Source organism: Diplotaxodon limnothrissa, linkage group LG18 (genome assembly GCF_057381915.1).
Source record: "Diplotaxodon limnothrissa isolate DT_005_m linkage group LG18, D_limnothrissa_male_GT1.1, whole genome shotgun sequence".
In the NCBI taxonomy this organism is placed as follows: Eukaryota; Metazoa; Chordata; class Actinopteri; order Cichliformes; family Cichlidae; genus Diplotaxodon; species Diplotaxodon limnothrissa.
This window is the reverse complement of record NC_140613.1, coordinates 10,719,057-10,745,638: the sequence shown is the minus strand read 5'-3', so window position 1 is coordinate 10,745,638 and position 26,582 is coordinate 10,719,057. Positions and strand designations below refer to the sequence as shown.

At 40.3% G+C, this 26,582-nt stretch overlaps 1 protein-coding gene across 1 annotated transcript; it reads left to right on the top strand.

The window, feature by feature from the left end:
- The first annotated feature begins 628 nt into the window (after window positions 1–628).
- LOC146613134 (protein APCDD1) lies at window positions 629–22,351 on the top strand. Its single transcript, XM_085378319.1, has 5 exons — window positions 629–668; window positions 9,105–9,288; window positions 9,987–10,512; window positions 20,573–20,894; window positions 21,888–22,351. The coding sequence occupies exons 1-5, from the start codon at window positions 629–631 to the stop codon at window positions 22,349–22,351; spliced, it is 1,536 nt and encodes a 511-aa protein (XP_085234445.1).
- Window positions 22,352–26,582: the final 4,231 nt, after the last annotated feature.

Genomic DNA, 26,582 nt, shown 5'->3' with positions numbered 1-26,582 from the left:
TGTTCTCAAATTTTGGACCAGTAATACAATATCTGTTTTTTTATGGCATCTTATTTTTACAGTCATGGATATTTAAAATGCAATGAGAAAAATAACATATTCAACCCGAAAATACAGAAAATGTACTCCCCCCAAAAAATATGAGAAGGTGAAAAATACCTTTTTTTTCTCTCTTTGGAGTTTGCACTTCACTGGGGAAGCTTAAGCACCCTCCCCACGCCCATATAATATCTAAATGGGCGGGGTGAGTCCAATCTCTGGACACACTTCCAAACACTCCTCCGGGGTGCAGCACACAGGACACGCGCGCTAAAGTAAGAAAGCCTTTTGAACTCAGCACCACAATCTCTGACTGTTTCAGGGTGGCTCGCTGTAAAGTTTAAACTTTACTTTGATTTCCAGAGGATTCTTTGTTCGGATGCGAAAGTACAGCGGGCTTCTTATTCTCTCCCTCTGCGTATCGAGAGCATTCTTCATATGATGCTCGGATTTTGCAAAAGTGTTTTCTCCACGCTTTGGATCCAAAATGTGAGGATTTCTGTCGGAATAACTTCGGACGCTGAATAAAGGGAAGCCTGATCTCCGTTGTGACCAGCGTGAAGCTCGTTTTAATCCAACCAAGTCTGAAATGGGGCCGTCATCTAAGCTGCTTCTCGTTGCTTTTTTGGGTAAGAAACTTTTCCCCATGTGCTAGTGTTTGTTATTCTGAGGTTTCATGCGCTGCAACAAGTGTCAGTGTTAAAAGATTTTTAAAAAACTGAGCTCAAAGCATGTTTTACTCCACGTGCGCTTGGAAACATGTCCATGTGTTTCGTATTTGTTTTTCTATACAAGCTGTACAGTTAGAACAATTTCAGACGGTCATTTAAGTTAATTTATTTACTTTGCTAATCATTTAAACCGCACATATGTAAGATGTGGGTCACTCATAGGTTAAAATTCCCTTCATCACACCTGTTCACTATCATGGCTTGATGTTTGCCTCCATTCAGGACAAACTTTGTGTTAACTTTGCGCCTTATGCCATAGTGATGTATAAAGGTTAGAAGGCAATAAAAATCTTCCCCGAGGCTGCTGGGCAGATGAAAGCGCTGCGAGAGTTAAGAGCCACTTAAAACATCCAATCCTGATGAAAACCCTGTCTGAGCAGCAGAGGATTATGGGACTGCAGTTGACCCAATCCATCTGTTGCCAGTGACAGTGGAAGGCAACATTTGGCAGCAACTTCAAATAACCTGGTTGAGATAAAAAAAAACATTTTGGGGTCCACTTATCCTTAAGTGTGTTTAAGTGAATCCGAACGTTCAATTAAGTGGTGTGTTATTGCAGCCTTTCAGAGTGGCAATGAAAATGCACTGTCAGGCTAGATTAGAGTGCGCTGTAAATTTACTGGGAGAGAAAACCTCAGCGTGTCTTTGGAGAGCAAAACGGAAAGGTTAAAAAAAAAAAGCCAAGAAATGGACCCACGGAAGAGCAGCTGCTTCTATTTCACCTTTTTACTGAATCTAATCTATTCTGCTCAGTGGACCTCAATGGAGCCATGAAGTTTTTATTGTATCTGCATATAGATATTGGCTTAACTGACAGCTTTACTTTAATGTTCATTTCAGAGTAGTTGCTGTTGTTTTTTTTTATCATTATATTATTTTGTGTGTGGTGGTCATGTGGCTATAGTTTCTTTAAATTTTCAGAAAAGTTGAAAGAATAGAAAGTAGCAATAAAAAAATAGAAACACATTTCACCCATATTTGCTATAATTTGACTAATATTACACATATATTGCCAAAATTGGCATTTTGGTTCAAAAAAGGGGTTAAAAAAAAAAAGAAAAAATACACATTTTAATCTCATGCCTGCCTCTGAAATCCAGATTGGACAGATGTGCTATTGTATTATAAAATCATAGCCAATAATTCTGTACTTAACATCACAGTAGTCACTGTAAAGTAACTTTAGTGAATGGTAATACACCAACAAAACCGGCTACGTTGCTGACACACTGTGATTGAAATCATTTAAAGGAGTTTGTGTTGATGTCTTGAAGGTTCATAAAAGCATTTGTGCAAAATGCCTAAAACATAATATATCGTATCAGCTAGTGCTGTCAGTCTGCCGATGCATCGGTCTGGCTCTGCAAAAGCTGCTGTAATTTGGGGTTGCACTGGGTTGGATGCCAGTTACCAGCATTTATCAGCTGTTAAAGTGGTCTGGAAGTCAAAGCAGTTTGAGACTAGCAGATCTCCAAAGACGCCAAATAACCATTTCCATAATTGCAAAGCATCACTCAGACAATTTGCACAATAATTTCATAGCGAGAGGGAGAGTCATGCCGGCATAACTGAGAGAGATGCAGTCAAACTGCAGCGAAAGGAAGCGAGGAAAGGAAGTAGGAGGCACAATTTGTAGCCCGGTTTGTCCTGCACATCTGTATCAGCAGCCAGTGCAGGAATGCAGTAAAAGTGCTGGTTGTGAAGTTTGGATGGATTACAAAACAATCTCATCTCAAGGTCCATTTAGTCACTTTTCTGTAACTTTTATGTGAAGCATGGTCCACATCAGCTGTTGGAGGTGTTGTTGTTGACACTGAAATGCAGATGTTCACATTTCCATTTTTCCTCTTGAAGGTTGAGCTACGAAGAATCAGATGGCTTCCAAGAAAAATCCCCCAAAAACCTTTAAAGTGCCAAAGCAGCTGCTAAATACTCTAAAATGAGACTACAGGGGCCCTGTGAAATTCCTGTTCCATTCGTGTGTGGTCTATGTTGGTGTATTTTTTCAGAATTAAAAAAGTATTATTTTTTTTATTAATAGTAATTATGGTGGTGACTTTTTTTCTTATTTCTTCAACATTTTTCAAAAACAGTCAAAGGTTTGGATTAAGGAAATTGGAGAAGTGGAAGAAAATGGATGGATGTCTTTAATTTGTCCCAAAGGAAGAAAAATTCTGAACAAAAATAGAAAATGTATTTTCCAACATTTGGTCCAGAGTAAAAAATCTCATCAACCTGATTGCCATGAGCCCCAGAGCCTGAAAATACCTGCTGTTTCTGATGGCTTTTCACTTGGCACCACTGTGATATTGACGATCATGGTTTTGTCTTAGCAACTTGAAATTTGTAGATATGCGTGTCCCACTGAGGAAAATTAAAACTGGGTTTCCTACTCCTGCCACCCTCGGGTAAAAACTTAGACTAGAAGCAATGACGTTCCCTCCTGGCTCAGCCTTCTTAATGTTTAATGCTCACCGCTAGCGTGCATTACACCTGCTAAACATGAGCGTTTTCTGTGCCAAATTACAGCCTGTATGGCTGTACTGTATCTTATTACTTATTTTTCTCTCAAGTTTATATAAGTTTACCTAAATGCATCTAAAATACAAAAACAGGGAGTCAAGTGTAGCTCAAAGCTCCTCTTTCCTTTGACATTGTTTTGGCATTTCCCCCATGCAAGTACAATCTGACAGCTGGCTCTACTCTCTTGTTACTGAACCAAAGCAGTATTTTATGGCTTTTACTTCCTAATCTGTGTAAGTAACTTAGATAAATGTGTACTGGCTTTCGAAATGTGCAATTTTCCTTCTGATCTCCAAGTAGAAAGCCTTTCAAAGTACTCAAGCACCTCCACTTTTCTCTTTTTTTCTTTTTTTTTTTTATGTACTCTTAGAGCTGGGCGATAGAACGATAACGATATGTATCGCGATATAACTTTTACTCGATAGAGAAATTAAGCTATCGCGATAGACCTCGCCGCTCTTGTCCTCAAAAAAAAAAAAAAAAAAAAAAAAAAAAAAAAAGGTCAGCCAATCCAAATTAAGTAGCGCAGAGCCGAACCAATCACAGCCGCAGCGTCACGTCGCGTGACTTGTTACGTACAGCACAAGTGCCAAGCCGCACGTGTGTTTGTTTGGGAAGCAGCCAGCGCATAATGGAGGAAATGAGTGTGCCGACTAGAAAAATCAACCGCGCGTGACCGAAGAGAAAACAGATGATGGTTCCAATGCCGGAGAGATTGTCGAACGGAAGAGCCATAGAAGTTCCGTAGTGTGAAGGTATTTCGGCTATTTCAAGTCTGACAAAAATAGAGTAGCGTGCACTGTAAATTGTGCCGAAAGCAAGTCTGGAAATACAATAAACTGGTGCATGCGTCACACTGTGCGCCACGTTATTGTTTCGGTGAAATGAATTTCTACAATACTGTTACTGTTAATTCTACTCTCTGCAGTGTTTAAATGCTTACATATACACACAGTTACTGTCCCTCCACACTTACGACTCGGTTCTGCTTCTATGCCCCAGCTTTGTTTACTTTTTCCCACCGAGGCTTCTAGACTTCTGATTGGCCAATATTTCTGCACGGTTAGGAATCTAGCGCCACCTGCTGCTTTGGCATGTTCATAGCAGCGTTTTCCTTCATTTCTGCCTTTATGTGTGGACGGGATTATTTTTTTTAAAACGAAAACGGAAAATCTCAGTTTTCAAAAATACCCGTGTACGTGTGGACGTAGCCTCAGTCTCTGACTGGAAGCGCTAATTCGTCATTCGGCTTTTGTCAGACTAAAGTAACTGTTAAAACTGTTTGAAAAGCTCAGCTATACAACAAGGAGAGATTGAGAATTTCCTTTTAGTTCTCAGTTTATTTGATATTGACAAAAGTTAGTCAGTTTTGTCTGTTCTTCTGTAAAACAAACTAAGATTTATTTTTAGAATTAATATTTTGTTTCTAAGTGGAATTGACAATTTAGTCTGTTTCGTTTGTTCTGTTTTGAAACTTAAACGCTTTAGCGGCTGCCTTTTGTGTAGTTTGCAATATTTGCCTTTATTTATCTGAAAAAGTCTCATGTTCCTTAAGTACATCTACCCTGTTGAACTTATTATGGGAAATAAATATTTAAATAAAAACAAGCTGCTGATTATTTCACATTTTACTTGTGAGCAACGGCACATTTAAATCTTACAAATATAGTTATTTGGCTTATATCGTGATAGATATCGTTATCGCCTGAAATGAAAAAAACATATCGTGATATGAAAAAATCTCATATCGCCCAGCTCTATGTACTCTATAACTTCCCACCTCTGGATGCAGCTGCCCTGAAGTTGAAGTGTCATTTTGTCTACCCTTTTCAACTCCTGCGCGGTCACTGCCAGACTCTGAGATAACAAGAAGAAAAGTCCTTTGTCTGGTCTCTGCTCTGGAAATTTAGGATTTTTCTCTTCCCATAAATACTGTACAGTCTCTCTTCTTGTCAGGGGTCCCAGCCTTCTTACCTCACCAGTGGGATCGGGCCAACTGGAAATGTTCGCCGTGGTTTGGGACTCTGGGAGTTTTGTGGGTGCTTTGATTTAGATAGAGCAGCAGTTTGGGAAAGCAGCAGCAGCGAAGGGCCAGAAAGAGTTTGAGTGGAGCCGTTCTGATTATTGCCTTCACGAACGAAGAGTTAAAAAAAAAAAAAAAAAAAAACTAGTGGAAGAAAGTCACACATTCAACACTAAAAAAGTGCAAAGAAGCAGGCGTCTGATGCCTCCTCTTATAAAGTCACTTTTAACAAGCTACGCATAACCTCAATATAATCATTTCCTCATTTATTTCCCTGTCTGAGTCTGTTTTCCATTTCGAGTAGGTCCACATTTGTCTTTGATGTAATGTAAGAAGATTTGTAACTGTGGTTCAAAACGAAGCTCACGTTTCATTATAATTTTGATATTTGCACAGGCTTCCCTATGACACTGCTGACTCTGGATCAGGTCTGTCTAACGTCATGACAGAAAGATATCAGCGATGTTGCTCACAATCTTATCACAAAGAGAAAAAAAAAAACATTTGACCACGACTTAGGAAAACATTGTTGGAGATAACAAATTATGTCTTAATCTAACGAAACAGCAGATTTTCACAGAAACAAAGATTTATTATTCTCCTCCTTCATTCTCAGGCTGTTGTGTAAATCTGACATTAAGCTTCAGTAACCTTTAGAAACCACTCCCTCCTCAAAAAAATTAGTTCTGTCCTTTTTTTTGTTTCTTTTTTGTTTTGGGGAGGTTTTTTTTGGTTAATGAACTTATGCTCACACAGTAATGTGAGAAAAAAGTACACCAAGTACCATCTTTACTCCAATAGCCAGCAGATTCGTGTCCCACCACTCAGTTGAAACTCCGTCTCTGCTGTGCGCATGCTTCAGTGCAACATGACTGGCTCAAATGTTTCATAGTTCAGCTGTTGATTGGCTCTTTGTGGATGAGGTGTGAAAACGGCAAATTTCTATTCAGGATTCTTCTTAGTTCCACTTTTCTGGCTTATATGATGCTTCTGAACAAATTCCAGACCCAACTCTGCCAGGTAAAGCTAAAAGATCACAGATCTACCTTTTTTTTTTATTTTTTTTTTTTTTTATAAAAAGCACTGTCAATATCAACTAGTATATCTAATTGAAATTCCCGTTCCAATCTTCATTTTTCTCAGAAAAAATGATCCGATAGTGTTATTCCCCAGTTTTCCAGACAATCCCCGGGTCTCCACTGAGCACAAACTTCAGAAAACATTATGTTAGCAGACTGATGGATAAAATTAGTTTTACATATAGGATATAATTAAAAAAAAAATCAGCAAATAAAATCTCAGATGAACCACAACATGACATATTACACTGTCATTGTTTAACAAAAACGAAGCCAAAATGCAGAAGCGTGTGACAAACTAAGTACACCCTCTGAGGTTTTAGCTTGTAGAATCATCTTTAACAGTTTTTAACTTGAAGTAATCGTTCTCTGTGCGACTGGATCAGGCTCTCGTTTGATTGCTAACGAATTCTGGCCAACTCGTCTTTACAGTTTCGTTCAGTTCATTGAGGTTTCCATGAACTCATCTAGGCACAGCTCTCTTAAGGTTCCACCACAACATTTCAATCAGGTTGAGGTCTGGACTTTGACTGGGCTGTTGCAACATCTCGATTCTTTTCTTTTTCAGCTATTCAGCCATGGGGATCATTTGACTGTAGAGTAGAGGAGTTCACGGTCAACTCAATGACTGTAAGGTGCCCAGGTCCTGGCTGCAAAACAAGCTCAAATCATCACCTTCAATCAACACTGATATAAGCTGTTTTTTCTATTATATTGCCTTTGCTTTTTTTGCTAAACGTGCTGCTGCGTGTTGTTGCCAAACATCTCCACTTTGGTTTGATCTGTTTGAAGGACACTGTCCAAGAGGTCCTGTGGTTTTCCTGTTCTTTCTAGAGCCAAGAGGCTGGCATACCTTCCAAACAAGCCATACTTGTTCATTCTTTTTCTGATTGTGCTGTCCTGAACTTTTAGCATTTAACATGCTAATTAAGGCCTGTGCGGTCTAAGATGTAGCGCTTGGGTTTGGGGGGGGGTTTGCAATTTATCTCAGCTTTGCACGTTGTGACCTTGGGGTGAATTTGCTGGGACGTCCACTCCTTAGAAGATTGGTTACAGTCTTGAATGATTTGCACTTGTGAATAATCTTTCCGCTGCATAATGACAGACTTCAAACTGTTTGGAAATGGCCCTTCCCAGATTAATGGGCAGCAACAAAAGCTTCTCTGAGATCATCTCTGACTTCTTTCCTGCTTGAATGCTCCACACCAGCACACCCCCGAACTGCTTTTGCATTTTCTCTTAAAAAATTCTTCTGTTAAATACATAATGGCACGGTGTACCACTTTATGTTCTATTCACCTAATTTATAACCGGGTAACAGTTTCGCAGCTAGATTTCTGTTAGTTTTCTTTTGGATGTGCTCAACCCTTAAATTCACCTGCTATTAAACCCAAGGGGTTGCATAAAAGTGTTAAGTGTGTTTTAGATTATACATCTCACCAGGTTTCCTTTTTTAACACTCTCAAGCGCACACTGTTAGTTTTTGCTCTCATCATAGTGAAAACAAGCTGTTGGCAGCCGCTCAGATCGTTGCTGTGGTCCAAGCCGAGTGCAGGTGTTTAAAAAAACCAAAAAAACATTTATATACATACACGCATAACATGCAGCAAACTGTGAAGTGTCTCCTTTGATTTTTAAGATCAGCTACAGCAAACAGAGCAGCGTTACTAATACCACCAGCTGAGTCGGGGGATCAAGTCTCTCCCACTGTCCAGTGTTTCCATTCAGCAGTGCTGTGATGTGGTGATTTGCACACAAGCCTGGGCTAGCTCTCATAGGAGCTGCCCGACTGGGTGTAAAACAGCTGGATGGAGCTTTGTTCTTCATGGAGCTTTTGGCTTCTTTTAATCAGATGTTTTTCTCCCTCCTTCAGTGTTATTAGTCTCAAATTAAAAGCTCAGAGGCGACCGCAGTGGCATTCCTAGGCATTAAATGATATTGCCAGGCAAGTCGGGTCTGATAGAAAGAATTCATGGCAAAGTCTTCATATTTCAAGGTAGATTTTGATGATATCGGAGTATTACATGGCATAAATCCTTGAGGGAATGTGAGCTTCGGGGCTTTTCTCTGGCTGTAGGCTTTTTAAGTGCTTTCATTTCCGACATTTTATCCCTTTAAGCTCAGTCCATCGCTGAAGGTATTGTTTTTCCATGTGGTGCGTCAAGGGCACGCGGGCGGTGTGGGAACTGAGCATACAAATCTTCGTCATTTGTCTTGGTTCGTTTGAATGTTGTTGTTAAAAGTGAGTGGAAGCCGAAATTCACTAATTGGCCCTCAACCTGTCTCATGATCTGCTCATTTTCATTCATACCAGGTGTTACAGGTTGTTGGAGCAGCCATGTAATCTCTGGCAATGACAAGAGTTAAAATGACAAACTTAAACCTTCTAAACACTTCAAAGAGGCCTGGCAGATTGAAAGCATGAGGGAGACTGCTGTTCCGTTTGATCTCAGCGTAATTGGCCTTCCCAGTTGTCCTAAAAGCGGTAATTTTTTAGAAGGTAAAGATATGCCAGAATAAACAGATTCCTCTGTGGTTTATCCAGCCTTTCAAACTCGGTGACCCCAACATTTGATGTTCAAACGCTGCTCAATGGTAATTCAACAGCTGTTTACAATGTAATTTTTCGTTTTGATTGTTTTACATTTGTTATTGTACGTAAAGGCTCGTCATCATCATCTTTGTTTTCTCATCGTCTTGTTCCCACAGTTTGGGTTGAAGGTTCCTCTCTTCACTACTCGGAAAGCCGCTCAAGTCGCCTCTATCCAGAGAAAACCTTTGGCCGATCTATCAAAGACTCCCAGTGCCAGCACATGCTAAAGCACCTTCACAATGGCGCCCGGATCACTGTGCAGATGCCTCCCAGCGTGGAGGGCCACTGGGTGTCCACCAGGTTGGCGTCTTTTCTCTGTATCTTCCCCCTAACCAAAATCTTTAAGAGTTTGCATTACTCTCTAGCAAGCTACTACTTTCACTTCATTATAGTAAGAAACTCTTAGCAGGAGGTGATTTTTTTTTTTTTTGTTTAATTAAAGCTTACATTACTTTCACTGTGAGTCAATGTGTGTTCACCACATTTCTTTATTTTTACGCCCACTGATGTGGTTCACAGGCACATGGGAGTGGTTTGGAGGCTTCCTTTAAACTAATGGTTGCAACTCAACAATGGGGAAACAGGAACACAAATAGTAATAGACAAACTCATTGGTTATGATGTTAAAAAAGAACAACAGCAAGTGGGTGGGGCTTTTGCTCTTTATATATAGATATATAGATACAGATTAGTTTCAGCCTCCTACTGTCAGGTCTGACATGTCTGAGCTTCTCTGAATGCACCACCAGACAGAAACTTACGCTGATCTCGTGACATTCTTCACAAAAGAATAAACCAAAGACGTACAACCAATAAAAAAGGCTGAAGCTAGTCAATCTTCTGTGCAGATTAATTGGGTTATATTTCAAACATGCTGTTTGTGAAACTCAAGGCAAGGAACATGAATACCACTCAGCTCTTCACACAAACATAAATGTTTTTAAGGGTTTTTTTTTTTTTTTTGTTTCTTTTTAACAGCCATCTGTCCTCTCTTTCAGCTGTGAGGTCAGACCAGGCCCAGAGTTCCTGACACGCTCCTACAGGTTTTACCCCAACAACACCTTCCAGGCTCACCAGTTTTATTATGAGGACAACCACTGCACCAAACCCATCTACACGCTGGTGATTCGGGGTCGACTGCGCTTACGCCAGGCTTCCTGGATCATCCGCGGTGGCACAGAGGCGGAGTACCAGCTCCATCGTGTCCAGATGGTGTATCACACAGCCACCGTGGACAAAGAGCTCAGCCAGAGGCTCAACCGCAGCTGCCGAGGGGCAGTGAAGGGCGCCTGGGAACCCAACGCGATGTACGAGCTGGTGAGCGAGGAGGGCGACTACGACTGCACCAGAGAGCTTAACTTTGCCATGCATGAGCTGCAGCTGCTGAGAGTGGAGAAGCAGTACCTGCACCACAACCTGGATCACCTGGTGGAGGAGCTGTTTCTAGGAGACATACACACTGAACCATCGCAGAGGTTGTACTACAAGCCGTCCAGCTACCAGACCGCTTTGCAAAACGCCAAGGCAAGTCCCTAATGATCCTCCCTCGCTTAGGGCTTAGTGCATTGATGCTATTATGTAGCCTTAGACTTGATTCTAGAACAGAGTTTGTCCACTTGTGGGTCGTAATATTAAATTAAAGAGTTTTTATAATTACAAAACATTAAAAAATAAGTTTTGGGGCGTCCATAACTTTGAACTATTGTTATAGCCTTAAAAGTCTACTGCTGTACTTCAGCACAACCTGTTGGGTTGTCTAAAAGCCTACATTTTTTAAATCAGCAATAGTGTGACTGTATATAAAAGATGGCAACACTCATTAGTCAATTAAGTACCATCATGACGCATCAAGCTGAGTGTCATCACTGTCGCCATCTTTGTGTTTTGTAACCAGACATGGAGTGGATAGACTGTGAAGCTCTTAGACACTGAACCCTCGCACGGAAATCTCATTCTGAAACATGCACCCTTTGATCCTCTTTTGACTCTAGTGGGAACTGTAATTTACAAAATGAACATTATGTTGTATTAAAGACAGCTTGAAAGTAGTAACTCGGCTCAAAAGCTGATCTGCAGAATGTTTGTTTAGCATTTTCCAACAGACTTTCTTTGCAACCAGGCTCCTTTTTGAAACCAGCAGTCGCCCCCTTAAGGGCATTAGAAAGAATGCAAGTTTAAGGCACACCCACTTCGGTTTCAAATGTCACAACTGGAAGCTACTTCCATCTTTTATGCACAGTCTGTGGTTAAGACACTAGGCTTCTCTGTCAGTAAACAGCCAGTATTATTTTAAAGTTGGTAAGGCAGGGACTATGTTGAAGTTTGTAGTTGTGCAGAATCTCTGCCAGTAACAACAGTTATTACCTGCAGGGGATAGCTGCCTCACTGTGCAGGAACCATGACTTACCAGTAGGAGTCCTTAGTTGAGCGACGGGAATGAGAACTCTTCCCACCCAGAAACCTGACGTTTGTATTCATTGGATCGTAGGTAGGGTTTTGTTTTCTGTCCCGAGCATGCAACTCAGTGTGCAACCTCAGCTGAACTCCATCCCTGCTGTGTTGACCCTCCACGCCACAAAGACCACACACACCAGATAGAACCTGAGCTGACCTGAAAAACATACATTTTAATTTGGGAGCTATCTTATGTATAATTTAACCAAAATCAGTGAGGAGACCAGGATAAACTGTTTACTAATTGTGTTTATTGTGTTTTAGAGGGAAGGCCTGTTGTTTTTGTTTTTTTTTTAGGGGGGGAAATTACATTATTCTGCTGAATTATCGAGTTATTGATAATCCAAATTATTCTGAGGCGGTTAAGCCCATCTGTTGTACCTAACTGATATCTATTTAGAAAACCCTAGTCTGTGTTAGGATCTCTGTGTAAGTCAATAATCTTGAGCTTAGACCTTTGCACACTAAATATTTGCACTGAAAGAAACCAGAAACTATCTACATACTGATTTCATCTCCACTGTGCTTACAGGATATAATTTCTGTATTTACACTGCTGAAAAGGAGTTTCCCCGCTGGCTGAAACCCTAGAGTGATGTTTTCACTGTCACCCTCTACAGAGATCACAATGAAATCCTGTTCGGGTCCGCTGTCTAAATAAACATTCATATGTATGGGGATGACGGGGCTTGGTGTTGCTGATCAGAATGTAAACAGTGTGTGGGGTGACGAGCTGTGATCAGACAAGCTCCCCTGTGGCGCTGTAATGACCAGAGCTGCTCTCCTTAAGCCCCTCTGGCCTGCAGAGATGCAATGTGAAACCGAGCCTATCTCTGGGAGCAATCATCATGCGGTATTCCTGGAATTTGGATTGATGCGGCCATATGAATTAGTCCAGTGAGCACATACCAGCTCCGATCTTATGCGTGCCTGGGGCTCAAATCAAACTGTTGCATGTGCTCCGTTTTGTCTTCAATCTTTTTGGAATAAAAAAAGGAAGTTGGACTGTTGGCGGAATTTTCAGTGACACTTCCAAACTGGGAATCAGTCCTAGAGTTGCAGCCTTGAAGGGAAAAAAGGGAGTTTTTGCTTCTGTCTCTTTCATTTCTGTTACCACTCCGGTTCAGTTAATGTCAGTGAAGTTTCTTTTTAACAAACCTTATAAAAAGTATTCTCTTCCCTGAAACACCGCCAGTCTTTTTGTGTATTTTCGAAACATCCTGCTGTCAAGCTAGAACAGGGACTGTTTCTTTGCCAGGAAGCAGTTCCAATAAAAACTCTTCAGTGTGTTCTTCAGATTACTGAGAAACAAAAGATTGTCTCTCAGTAACCTGAAGAGTGTTTCTGTTACAGAAATACTCTTCTTAATTTCTTTAAATCCCATCCATCCATTCTCTTTGCTTATGCTTTTCAGGGGGGAGCCTATCCCATCTACCATAGGGCAAGAAGCTGGGTATACCTTGGACAGGTCACGAGCCTGATGCAGGGCTAACGTAGAGAGACAGACAACCATTCACACTTGCATTCACACCTAAGGGCAGTTTAGAGTCACCAATTAACCAAAACCCCATGGTATGTCTTTGGACTGTGGGATTTTCATTAAATGCATTAATCAAAACGGTGCATGCATCTACATACAGAAGATTATTGCCAATCACTACAGCTGCACTTTGCACTTTAGATCATTTTAATCACATTAAAAAAATGGATGTAGTCTTTGCACCTAATGCTTAATTATGCCAGTTTATGTATGTGTTTGCCTATGAAGAACCTATAGAGAGCCTTTCAGCCAATGCCAACATGCTCCCCTACAGTCCTCCAAAATCCCAAATGCATGGCGCGCTATATGGATGACTCTGTGTATCAGCTGAATGCTGATTGGTTGAAAAATGTGCCAGAAAAGGGAAGGGAGCACCAGGAAAGTGCACAAGAATTGGCTTTCCATAGTTTTTAACACTCAGTTTGACTCCTCTGCACTGCTGGCTAATGGACCAGCAACAGCACAAGCAAGAGTAGCGCACATGGGTGTGCCCCCATCTGACAAGATGCTGTCTGCAGGTAGATGGGCAGTATTTAGCTGCCAGCACACAGCCACTGCTGTACCATAATTTCCCCTTAAAAGGTGAATCCAGTGTCAAAGTGCCTTAAAACTGCATTCTTTCTAATGACCAACAGGGGGGCGACTCTTTAGGTTACAAATAGAAATCGGATCTGAAATTTAAAAATGACTCTGCAACTTAATCACTCATTTAAGTTTTTATTAAACATGACTTGATGTTTGTCCCGTTTAATTAAACTACTTCTCCGTGATGTAGTGGTAAATACATTCACCATACTCGCAAAATACCTACGGTTAGAGATTGGGTGTAGACAAAAGTCCCAGAGACTCACAAGCTGATATCTTCATGGCTCCAATCCTAAGCCTGAATGAATGGGATGGTGTCCGGCATAAAATCTGTGCCAAAACAAACATGCAGATCAGTCCACTGTGCTGATCGCTTGCTAAATAATGAAGTAGAATAGAAGATATGTGCTCCAAGGTTTTAATCGTATTCTCAGATTCAGCAATCTCTCATGTTTAGTTTAGTTTAAAAACAAATATGGTGATGGCTGAAATTCCTATCTTGAGGGTGTTGTTCACAGACCAATGTATGATGTCATCTCAGATACACAGGCTGTGATTTCAGCATCTTTCAACTCAGTGTGCTGGTTTTAAAACCATCAATTTCACTGCTTTGATTTACATTCAGACACAAACATAGTGGAGCGTTTAGTAGCTAAAGGTATTTACAAAAAGAGATGTTGGAGACCAGAACAGTGCTCAAGGAATAAACACTGGACATGACGGTAATAAAATACAGTTTAACTTGATTTAATGCAGAATAGATTCTTTGAAACTCCACTGTATTTGAGTGGAAACCAAACTCTTGAAGGTGAACATTATAAAACTTGCAAAAAAAAGTAGCTCCTTAGTAACTCCCTATTTGGGTAAACGTGGTCATTTGTTTCTATAATAACACAAATGTCTACATTACAGTATTGTTTTTCACGGCATTTTTCAGTTACAGTAAATTAAGTTTCGTATATTTTCTTGGTAAAGCAGCAGTACAGAGTACCGCACTCGTTCTTACTCGAAAAGCACTCAACTGGACCATCTCTTGAGGTTGTAATGGTTTCTTTTTAGGGATTTTTATTTTTTTTTTATTGCCATGGTGATGATCCAATACATTAATCTTGAGCAGTGTACCCAGGACTGGTCCCAGGCCAGAACATTTGCTGGTGCCAGCATGTTCATTTGTGGTTCCTGGGTGGAACTCAGCAGTGATGCAAGAGCAAAGCGGGGGACTGTGTTTTTAAGTTTTCTGTCGCCCCGGCTCATTGCTGCGTCACTGAGGCGGCGTAATGACCACTTGATAATGATCCTTGTTAAGAAGGGATCAGTTTTGGGGTTTTTTCTATATTGTTGCTGTTTTTAAAGTGTTGTGTTTGCTCATTTTGTGTGTGTACTTGTTATGCTGCTCTTGGTCATTTCTTTCATGAAAGTACCTCAAAACTTGAGCAATAAAGCCGGTCAATCTGAGATGAAAGGTTTTTTATGAATTCCCAGGAAGTCTTCTTACAGAAGGGATACTGGTATAGCTCAATGGATGCCAGTTTAAAAAAATCAAAGTATTAGGACTGTCTGTTTTGCCAACAGGTCTCTACGGAAGGTTTTGAAAGTCTGATATGGTTTCAGTTTCTCATAAAATGTTTGCTCCTGGACATCAGCTTTCCCTGAACTACGTCCCAAATGGAAGAATTCAGCTCTAATGCTCCTTTATCTGCCATGACTTGGATTGCACTTTATTTGTACGTCACCTCTGTTCAGTATAGTAAAAAAAAAAATGAAATGAAATGGGGGGGGGGGAAAGTCACTTATATGTAGCAAGGGTAGTAATATCCTCCCTCATTTCCTCCGTTTTTATTTTCTTCATTTCCAGTAAAGTTATAAAATACTTTGCTTCTACCTAAAAGTGCGTCCAGCATTTCATGGCAAGCCGGACACTGTAGGCTCAACGCGGCAAAGAAACCTGCCTGCTAATGATTTCCTGTTAAATACAAGGTTGAACTCTTGGCTGGAGTCTTTGGTCACTGACACACTGAAAACCCATCCATGCTCAGATCCACTTAAACTTCTCAGCATTTTTGCTGGTTATGAGGGCATTTATCCCACTTGTACATCAAACATAATTAACCCGTTTACAAGTAAATAAAAGGGAACTACTCTGATGAAGCAGCCTTTTATTTTAAATGTAGTTTTTAATTGAACAATTAAATATTCAATCACATATTCTCCACCACCACCAGTTTGTTTGTCAGTAAATAGTTTATAAACATTTAACACATGCTTTATGACACTACCGTTATTATTACGTACAGAATTTCTTAATGCTCGTCATTGTCAACAATTGTAACTAAAATCAGAGTTTCAAATAAAAAATAAAAATTCCAAATTTTGGTCAAGAAACGCAGCCTCTCACACTCTGGTGTTATTTCAGTCTTCTACTGAAAGTCTCTTTGAACACTGAACTAACTGCATTTACACGGTTTAGATGAGGACGAGTACAAGCATGGCTTGTCCTTGTTCTGGCTAAGATGAGCCCTGTCACACCTGTGCACTGGGTTTATTCATTTATTTTTACACAAAATTTAGATTCATTTTTGGTTAGTTTAATCTTTTTCATATTCTCATATTTTTCTTATGATTATTACAGATTCACAGGTGGCCATAGAAGACTATCTGCCTCCATCTAACCCTCTCCCTAGTGTCCTCTGCATGTCCTCCTTCGCTGTATCCAGAAATCTCCATGTTCAGCATTCTCCTACTCTGCACATGTTCAAACCATCTCTGCATTGCTTCTTTAAAGCAGCCTGAGCCATTCCTCTGATATGCTAATTTCTAATCCTGTACATCCCGGATTAAAAATAAGCGGTTGTTGAGCTGCATTCCCAGGCAAATTCTTTTCATTTGAAACCTCTGACTTTCCAACTCTGCCCCCCGTTTCCAAACCATACACCGTAGCGGATCTCATTACCATCTTGTAAACCTTCATCTTCACTCTTGCCGCTATCCTTCTGTCTTAAATCACCCCTGATGCTGCGCTCTCTTCCTCACCTCTCCTGTGCACTGTCTGTGGCTTTGGATGATTTATCCCAAGTATCTGAACTCATCCACGTTCACTCCCTCTGCTCCTGAACATTTCCCCTGGTACACCTCACCGTCTCACCAGGCAGTTTAAATCATTAGCTGCAGAGCTGATATCTGTACAGTTATGTCCACTAATCAAGAGAGGATGAATTACCCATAATCCTTTGTGAATGAGGCCATCTGTGATTTAATGCTCTCCTTTATGCACTTTACTCTTTATGCAGTGGATGTGGGAAATAAACTCCCTGGTCCATCTCTCTCTTCATCCATTGTCCAAAGTGAGCATTTTTTTTTCCTTCATAATTGATGATTATGATTACAACAGTTAAATATTGCTATATTAATGAAGCACCTCCAGCCCCCCACTCACAACTTTTCTGGAAGAAACTCTGAGCTTGTAGTGTCATTTTGTTTGATTTATATTTTCAGATAACATTATCAGGAAAAGAAGCAAAAAAAAACAAAACCCTGCACTGGTTTAAATCATTGGTAGTGTCATGATATATGGGACAGATTGGTATCAGTAGGAGGACATATTCATTGTTAGGCCAGACAGGAAGTCTATATTTTATGGGCTCTGAGTCCCTTCAGATACAAAACATTTTCCACACCTGCGACTGAAACTCTCCGGATTCCGGCTCTTTTTCTTATGTCCACACATATATATGCTAAAATATACGCACATGCTGCATTTTCCTCTCTTCATATGCAACTCTTATATAAACACACACATAGTGCACAGCTTTTAAAAACACACTGTTCTCTCACACATATTCTGGTGGGAGGCCTCCCTCCCAGTCGTCCCATTAACCTTTCGCTCTGAGGCGGTTATGGAGCTGCAGTGGGATTATCTCATCTGCAGGATGTAGTGATACTCCAGCTTTTTCTCCTCATTTTACCGTTCTCCATTTCTTTCTTTCTTTTAAAACTCCCCATAAATCTCATGCAGACATAATGTTGTCTGGGAAAAAGAGCGATTGAGTTGAGAAGGTCAGGTCTTAAATTTTGACCACCCTCAAATAACAAAAAACTGAATTGGTTCCCTGGAGTTCAGTCTTTGGAAGAGATTTTGTGGAATATGGGATGTAGTTTCCAGCTCTGAGTCTGTTGGAGAGCCCCGGCCGTCCTGTCTGTGGACACACGCTGCTCCACCTGACTAGTGATATTAACTGAATATGATTAACTGTTTTTTTTATGCATGTACAAATGTTGTGTGTGTGTGTGGCATTAAAACTCAGCATGCTGTTTTCTGTGTAATGGCTTTAAGTAGTCCCGACATCTGTGTTGTACTGTGAAACAATGTGTTCTCTTTGGCTCCAAACACTCCAGAGGGTCAGACTGAATGAAATAGTTTCCTTACTCTCCTCCGAACAGATTCCAGTAGTTCTGTGTGTGAATTTCATGACACAATGTGCTGATGTCATGAAAGGTTTTCAGGACAAACAGATTTCAGTGAACATGCTTCTGTTTTGTCTTTGTTTGAGTAGCAGGCTAAACTTTGAGTTCGTGAACAGTTTGCACTATAATAAGCTGACTGTCTCATAAATGGTTCACTTTTTCTTTTTATCTGACCACTTCTTGTGCAGCCTTGAAATCTTCTCACATCACCCACCTGTATAAATGTAAATGTTGGATGCAGTCGGACTATAGACGGTATAAAACACAGACGTAACCACTGTGAAATCACTCACCACCAGTGTTTTCACCATTGTCATCTCGTGATTTGAACTCAGACATGATGAGTGGAGTTCTGATTATTGAGATTTTTCACATGACGTCATGTTGTGTACCAATTTAGACATGATGTGACCACTGACTGCCGTGGAAACTGGATTCAAAGAAGGCTTCTTGGGATTGTTTTGGTTGCTAGTAGAGTGTCACTGTCTTCTGTAGTTTTTATGATTGTCTTCAAATACTTGCTAACTGCTAGCCCAGAGGAAGTAAAACTTGGAAAAAGTGCAATGTAAACCAGAAATTGAGAAAATTTGCCATTAAAGTAACAACTTTTACTGTTACTGTTGGCTACATGTTTCATAAAGTGCAACTTTTACTTTGAAGGCAAACGGTTGCAAGATGGTTGCAGATCAGACTTGTTCACACGATCCTACACTATCACCATGATTATCACACATCCAAAAATGACATATAAACCGTGTCAGTATTAACAGCAAATCTTGATTTCATTTCAGTCTTTTGACTAAAACGTCATTTAGTTTTAGTTCTATTTTAAGGATCAGTTGTTTTACTTTTAGTCAAGCAAAGATCATAAGATTGTAGTAGAGTAAATATAAGTGTTTTTACCAGTGAGAGTTGCTCCACATGGTTTACAAAAGCAATTTCCTTCGGGGTCAACCTTCAGGATCAATAAAGTTTTATTGAATTGAATTGAAAATGGCTTATTTTTATTGACATCAAATGTGAAATAGCGCCATATGTCTACTCTTTGATTCCTCTCAAGTGTTTACATCGTCTTGTCTCCGTCAGGGGAAAAAAAGTTTGCTTAACGGAAACTGTGACAGTAAAAAATGTAAAAATGGCTTTACAAACAGCATATTAAGCACTGTCAACATATGAAGAGATTGGCTCATCTTCCAGTGCTTTGTGTCCGACAGTTTGTCACTGGTTAGACATTTAAGGTCTCGAATATTTAGACAACCTTCTAATATATTCTCCACTTTACAGTATCATTGCAAAAACAGCCTGTTTTTCTCCCCCTTTTGTTTTTATTTTATAGCTTCAGTCACCAATCCTTCCACTCAGAATCGGTTTAACTCAGGACACAGTACCCACTCGCTTAGTTTAGCCAATGGTTATTTGGACTGTCATCACTTATGAGTCGCCAGAATCCATTTTGACATCCAATGGCCTCTGGAGGCCACACTGCTGTTAGTCTCTTCCTGTGTGTACATCCCTTTAATCACATGGTATATCCCGCAGAGAACAGCAAAGACTTTATTGTTAGCTATAAGATTATACTGAGTACTTGTATTTCAGGCATCTGGAGCCTTTAAATGTTATTCTTGACATTTGCAAATCAGCGTTTGTTTGTTTGCTAGCAGACCTCGCCATCTTTGGCATGTTGGCATTTTTGTTTGCACATTATTGGCACAATCTGTCAATGCAAACACAATGGATGCCCTCATGTAACGTTTTGCAGATAATCCAGGTTTTGCCAAAAATAACTACTTGAGGGGATGACAGATCTTTTGTCCAGTATGTTGGTGGATATAGTGACCAGCTGTGCAGGCTCGCTTTTATGGAGATCAGAGTTTATGTTGGACAATCGGTGTTGGCAACAATTCATGGATTGTTTTTTGGTTTTTTGCCCTTTATGCACTAACGTTATTGCAGTTTGTGGTATCTTCAGGCAGTTAAATAAATTGTGTTCTTTTGTAGTGTAGACACACATAACATAACTGACTGTTTTTTGTTTTTTTTTGCACGAGTTTTTCCAAAAAAAGAATCATGATCCTCTTTGAGGGACAAGCTCTTCACGTTCCGCCTTGCCAGACATCTGATTTCTGTTGTATATCTGTCTTTGAATGCATTGTTACTCATCCAGACTAGTCCAAGAAACATCCAGCTGAGCTCTGCAGGAAACCGCTGTGATGACACACGAAGGCACGTCATCAGGCAGTGATTTAGGAAGTTTTATTTATTTATTTATTTATTTTCATTCCAAATAGCAGAGCATGTATCTTCTATATCACTCGATTATGCTCATTTAACTGTGGGAAGCCAAAACTACAATTGTGACTAAAGCTTGACTGACTGAGATTTATAGTCCTAGTTTGTATGTTTTCAGTAAATATGACTTTAGTCATGTGAAAAATCTCAATCTTTAGTGCTTTAGTGCTATGACTTTTTTTTTTTGTCTAAACTTACTATTGGTAAAATGAAATCAGTTGTTATGAGTTAAATTAAATTTTTTTTTCTCTTTAGAACCACGACCACAGCTGCATCGCCTGTCGTATCATCTACCGCTCGGACGAGTTCCACCCTCCCATCCTGCCGCCGCGGGCCGACCTGACCGTCGGGTTGTACGGTCAGTGGGTGAGCCAGCGCTGCGAAGTTCGCCCGGAGGTCCTCTTCCTGACCCGCCACTTCATCTTCCACGATAACAACCACACCTGGGAGGGCCATTACTACCACTACTCTGACCCCATCTGTAAACACCCCACCTTCACCATCTACGCCCGTGGCCGCTACAGTCGAGGGCTTCACTCAACCCGCGTCGTGGGAGGAACAGATTTTGTCTTCAAAGGTAACTTAGTGGTGTAATTGCATTTTTACCGTAATGCTGATTCTTAAAAACACTACCAAACCCTATTTTGATACAGTGTAGTTTAAACGCAGTTCCTAACATTTTTGGCGTGCTCACTTTGAGCAGTGTTTGAATAAAAAGGTTAGACTGTTGCTTGTTTAATTAACTGGTAGTCGTGTTATGATCCATGTGATCCCTATTGACTTCGCAGACACAGTGTTTTCACAATCGATAGAAGGAAAGGACAGAAATAAGAACAAGGTTGTTTCAACAAGCAGAATAAACTGGTTCAATGACACGTCATTTAAAACTCAAGTCTATCTACCATTTGGAGACAGGCTGTAATGAAAGATGGATGCACCTACCCTAATATCGACCATTGGTTTGTGAAGTCTCACTTTGAGGCCTCAAGATCTTGTTGTTGTTGGTTTTTTTTGTTTAAACCTGATATGATGAGTGAGTGTGTCCCTTCTGTGTTAGCATCACTTTTTAGATAAAGAATGTAGTTCTTTGTTTCTTTCCCACATTTCTTAAAGATGGGGCACCCTCAAAGATATGGAGTTTTAGTAGACTTGACTTTCTAAAAAGCGATGCCCATCTTGTATACTGACTGTGCACAGAGCGCAACAATGTTACTCTACGGCAGGGGCGGTGTCCTGCAGTTTTTAGATGTGTCTGTGATCCAACACAGCTGATTAAAAATGGCTAAATTACCTCCTCAACATGTCTTGCAGTTCTCCAAAGGCCTGGTAATGAACTAATCATGTGATTTAGGTGTGTAGACCCAGAGTGAGATCTAAAACCTGCAGGACACTGGCCCTCGAGGCCTGGAGTTGGGGACCCCTGCTCTAGATCACAGTGAAAACAAGAAATGGCCAGCCAGGGTTTCAACAAGTAATACTTGAGAGACAAAAGTTCAGTAATAGTAATAAAAAGGCTTAAAATAAGCACAATAGATCGCTTTAAAGGTCTTCTTATGTCATCTTCTTTTAGTGAACCACATGAGAGTGACTCCCATGGACGTGGCCACCACATCCCTCCTCAATGTCTTCAGTGGTAATGAGTGTGGAGTGCAGGGGTCTTGGCAGGTCGGTGTGGAGCAGGATGTCACCCTAACCAATGGCTGCGTGGCGTTGGGCATCCGGCTGCCGCACACAGAGTATGAGCTGTTCCGCATGGAGCAGGACGCTCATGGACGCTACCTGCTCTACAACGGCCAGCGCCCCAGCGACGGCTCCAGTCCGGACCGCCCGGAGAAGCGAGCCACGTCCTACCAGATGCCCCTGGTCCAGTGTTCATCCAGCAGCCAGCCATCAGATTCCAGCCAAAGGGATGACACACAGAGGCCTCCGTTGCACCCCAACGGCTGCACAGGATGGCACAGAGGCGGCCAGAAACGCGCCGCGCTGGCCATCGCCGCGTTCGTTACTGCTCAACTTCTTTTCTGGCAAAGCTAGAGAGCAGGTTGAGTATTTTATCCACAAAGACACAAAAGAGGAGTGTGGATTCATCAGAGACCCAGAGGGGGTCACAGAGACTGCATTGGTAGACTAAGTTTACATTTGTTGTTTTAATGAATAAAGGAGCATAAAGACTGGTCCCTAAACCTCTGAACTCTTTACCAAAGACTTGAGACTGCTGCACCACAGAAACTGCACTTTAGAGTGGAACCAAAGACTGACCTGTGTTTATACAAACATACAAAGATGTCTTTATATCCACACACAGACATGAGAATATGTTATATATGATCTATTTACCTGCGACTGTTTTATATGATCTATCATCGGAGGACACGCTCGTCACCGTTTACAATAAAATGTACTTAACGTGTTAGAATCTTTTTTTTTTTTTTTCTCTTTTCTTCGACATATAGCCTTGAAGTATGGTGAAGTCGGCAGCAGGTATTGGCCTCCTATTCCAAATAATGACCAAGCTCTTGTCTTGAATGAAATAAAACGCTTTCATGTGCCAACAGTTACCCTCCATGTAATCTAGAGAGATGTTTTTGTTCCCTCGCCGCTCAGACAGCTGCTTCCTCGCTGGCAGACACTCGACCTTGAGTCCAACGAGGCGGTTTTGTAGTTACGCAATGCTCACAGTGGGAACGACACCTGGAAAAGTGACAAACTACCACATCCGAGAATGCAGGAGATCACTTCAAGTGAGAGCTACATTAGTTTGTCCAAGTCATTCTCTATACTACTAATAAAGTGGATATTTTGGTTCTTTATCAATCTATTGCAACTGTGAACGATGACTGTTTTATTTCTCTCTGACTATACGCAAAGATCTAAAGGCAGGTTTAGATTCTTCTGCCAGTTACTTTCTTGAGTCTATAAAACCTGTGATCAAATGGCCGTAACATTTAATAAACATTCAGAGGTCCACTTCTATTTAAAACAAATATGAAAGCAGTGAAATCCATATGAGATGGAAACTGGACATCTGGAAAAATTTTCTCTTGGAAAAACAACCTAAAACATCCCTGCAATGTATTTAATGTTAGCTCTGAAATTATACTGCCAGTAATTTTACATTTATAATTGCTATTAATGGAACTGGAAATCCATGGATTTATTGAACTACAGCTTCTGGGCTAGTACTACAGAAAGGATTTTTACTACATTACTCCCTTTTCAAGCATAAATAGGAACTCATTTGTCAAGGTTAAGAGGATTATCCTTTCTTAAAATAAAATTAAACCCTTAAATTTTGGGAAATCTACTTGTGTAATAAAATGACAATTCTATGATTTGCAGTCACTAAAAACTGTTTTTCTCTTTTTAAAGGGTAATACTTCAGTATGCTAGTTTCAGTTTCACTCCATCCATTCTGGAATCTTAAGCTATTTTTCAGTGAGAAATCAACAAGCACTTGGATGTGTTTCAATTTGATCATAATTAACTGTTCATGCTTATGATACCTCATCGGTGAAGAGCGGAAACTTTACATCTCTACAACCAAAAATAACTACAGTTAGACCCAGACATTTTGGACAATTAAAATGTTTTGTTTTGCTTTTGTAAACCAACTCAGTGGATTTTTAAAATCAAACTAATGTGTGATTGAAGTGCTGACTTCAGCTCTGAGGTTTAATGAAAAGTAAAGTTGCAAAGTAATTGGACAATTTGCTGCCCAGGTGATGCTTGTTTCCCTATTATTCCATTACAAGTGCAGAACTTGCATTTGGTATCAGTTCACAAGAACTCACGGAGACACTGCACTGAAAGAGGCCATTGCTAGGCTTAAAAAGTCTTGGGTTGGTTTTGCAGTGCTGGCAGGAACGCACAACATTGTTGATCTGATCACTCCAAAAGTTTCTTTTTTTTTAAGGTAAAGAAATGTGATATTTGTGAGGCTCCAACTCCGTCACCTGATCTCAACCTAACAGTGCATAATGAGGGCAGAGAAATCCAAAATAAGCAGCAGCTGAAGTTATGTTGCAGTAAAGACCTAGCAGAGCATGCCAAGAGAGGAATCAGCATTTAGCTATATATGAGTTCTAGACTTCAGGCAGCCATCGACTCCAAAAGATTTTTATCTAAGTGTTAGAAACTAACCTTATATTAAAAATTGTTTGTCTAATTTTGAGCCTCTAAAAATGGGACTGTGTATAAAAATGTCATCTCTTCAAGCTTTTTGAATTAAAGCTGAGAATTTTCCCTTTAGTCACATCTTAATTGTTTGGTTTCCACTGTGGCTGTGTGAAGAAGAAAATCTACTGTATATAATCACTTCAGTGATATTACCGAAGACTCTCGCTGCGTCTAACACAAATAAGATGTTTGTGCAATCACAAAGGATCGACTGTGATGATGCATCACTGTGTAGTCAGCTGTGTTACCCGTCAACAACGTGGAGTTGTAACTGTGGTCTTCTAGCAAAGGCCTCTGTAATATAAGAAACAAAGGGATTAGTGTTTGTTGCTTCTTTCAGGTGGTTTTTGAACCTGAGGGTGGAATAAATTCTAAATACCTTAATGGGATTAAAGTCCTCATGTGTGGCTCAGTATCAAAACTCCACTCCTCCAGTGGGATCTTTATTTCAGCCTTAATTAAGCTCATGGGGTTTCACTCATCATTATCATATGTTGTCATTTCGATCTCCCTCTCGGTCATGGACAAGGATTGGAGTTTCCCAGCATGCTTCTGTCAAATTTAAGCTTGAGGTTTTGTGTGTCATCATTAATAGTGCATCGTTTTTCCTCAGTGTTCCCAGGCTAAAGAAGCTTTAACGGGCTCCAAGAAATGTCTCAATAACTGAATACATGTATGAGATTACAAAGGTTTGATACTCCTTCGTGTTCATTACTGCTCTTACAGCCAGATTTTGTATATTGTAGCTTACTGAACATTTAACAGGGAACATATTTTTGTTAATCCCTTTGTTACACTTTATGGTTCCCAGCAGGGCATTTAAAAAGCCCCAGTTTTATGGGTTTGCAAAGTGGATGTACGAGGGAGTCTTACATGGAAGTTTCCAAGGACAAACTGTCCACTGAGCAGCTTTAAAGGAGCAGATGGAGGCGAAATTTATCCTCAGACATATATGATCAGGTCTGTAACATATTCTCAGTACAAAGTTACTGTGAAGCAGCAGCATTTACTCACATTTGATAAGGTCTTCTGTTGTGCGCAATGAGTAAGGTGGAAAAAACAAAGGATTTAACCCCCCAAAAAATATGGGGAGAAAAAAAAAATAAAAAATAAAAAATCCATTCAGGTGATGACAAAAACCTTAGCTCTATTGAATAGAAACATATACACGCAATTCAAGTGATATTACACCGTGACATATTACTTACATTAGCCACATCCTCCATCTGTGAGCCAAATATCGAGTGTTCCAACTCACCGCTCAATTTAAGCCAGTACATGTTCGTATTGTTATAGCAACAAATTAACTATGCTCAAACCTGAAAGAATAAATCATAAATATGGTTGATTGTGCTGCTGATGGGAGAAGCTACCCACAGCTTAAAATAATTGGTGGTATAATTGGTCATTACTACAGCCAATCATATAGCAGCAACGCATGGGTAAGAACACCTGCTGGACTTCAAACAGAGCACCAGATTGGAGAAGAAAGTTGATTTACAACTTTGAACATAGTTGCTGGGTTTTCCCACACAGCCATTTCTAGAGTTTACAGATAATGGTCTGAAAAGACAAAAAACGTACAGCGAGCGGCAGTTCTCTGGGTAAAAATGGCTTGTTGGTGTCAGAGGAGAATGACCAGACTGCTTCAAGCTGATAATGAAGGCAACCTTAACCACAGTAACAATAACAACAGTGACCTTTGGGATGTGGTGGAACGAGATTCACATCATGGATGTGCAGCTGACAAATGAGCAGCAACTATGCAATACAATCATTCAATATGTCTGAGAATCTCTGAGATATATACCATAAAGAATGAAGACAAAAACAGTACTAGCAACGTCTCACTCAAAGGGGCCACTCTGTACTTCAAGCATACAATTATGCAACTTTCAGCTCGTCTCTTAACACTATAGTCACACAGCCAAAGTCTAACATGCAATTCTCCAACTCTCTAGCGCCAAACAGAGAGAGAGGGGGAGAGAGAGAGAGAGAGAGAAAAAAAAAGTGGTCTTTTACCAATGCTGCAGTGAATCACGTCACTTTGTGCTTTAACAGAATAATTGTAGGTTTCAACTCCGTGCAA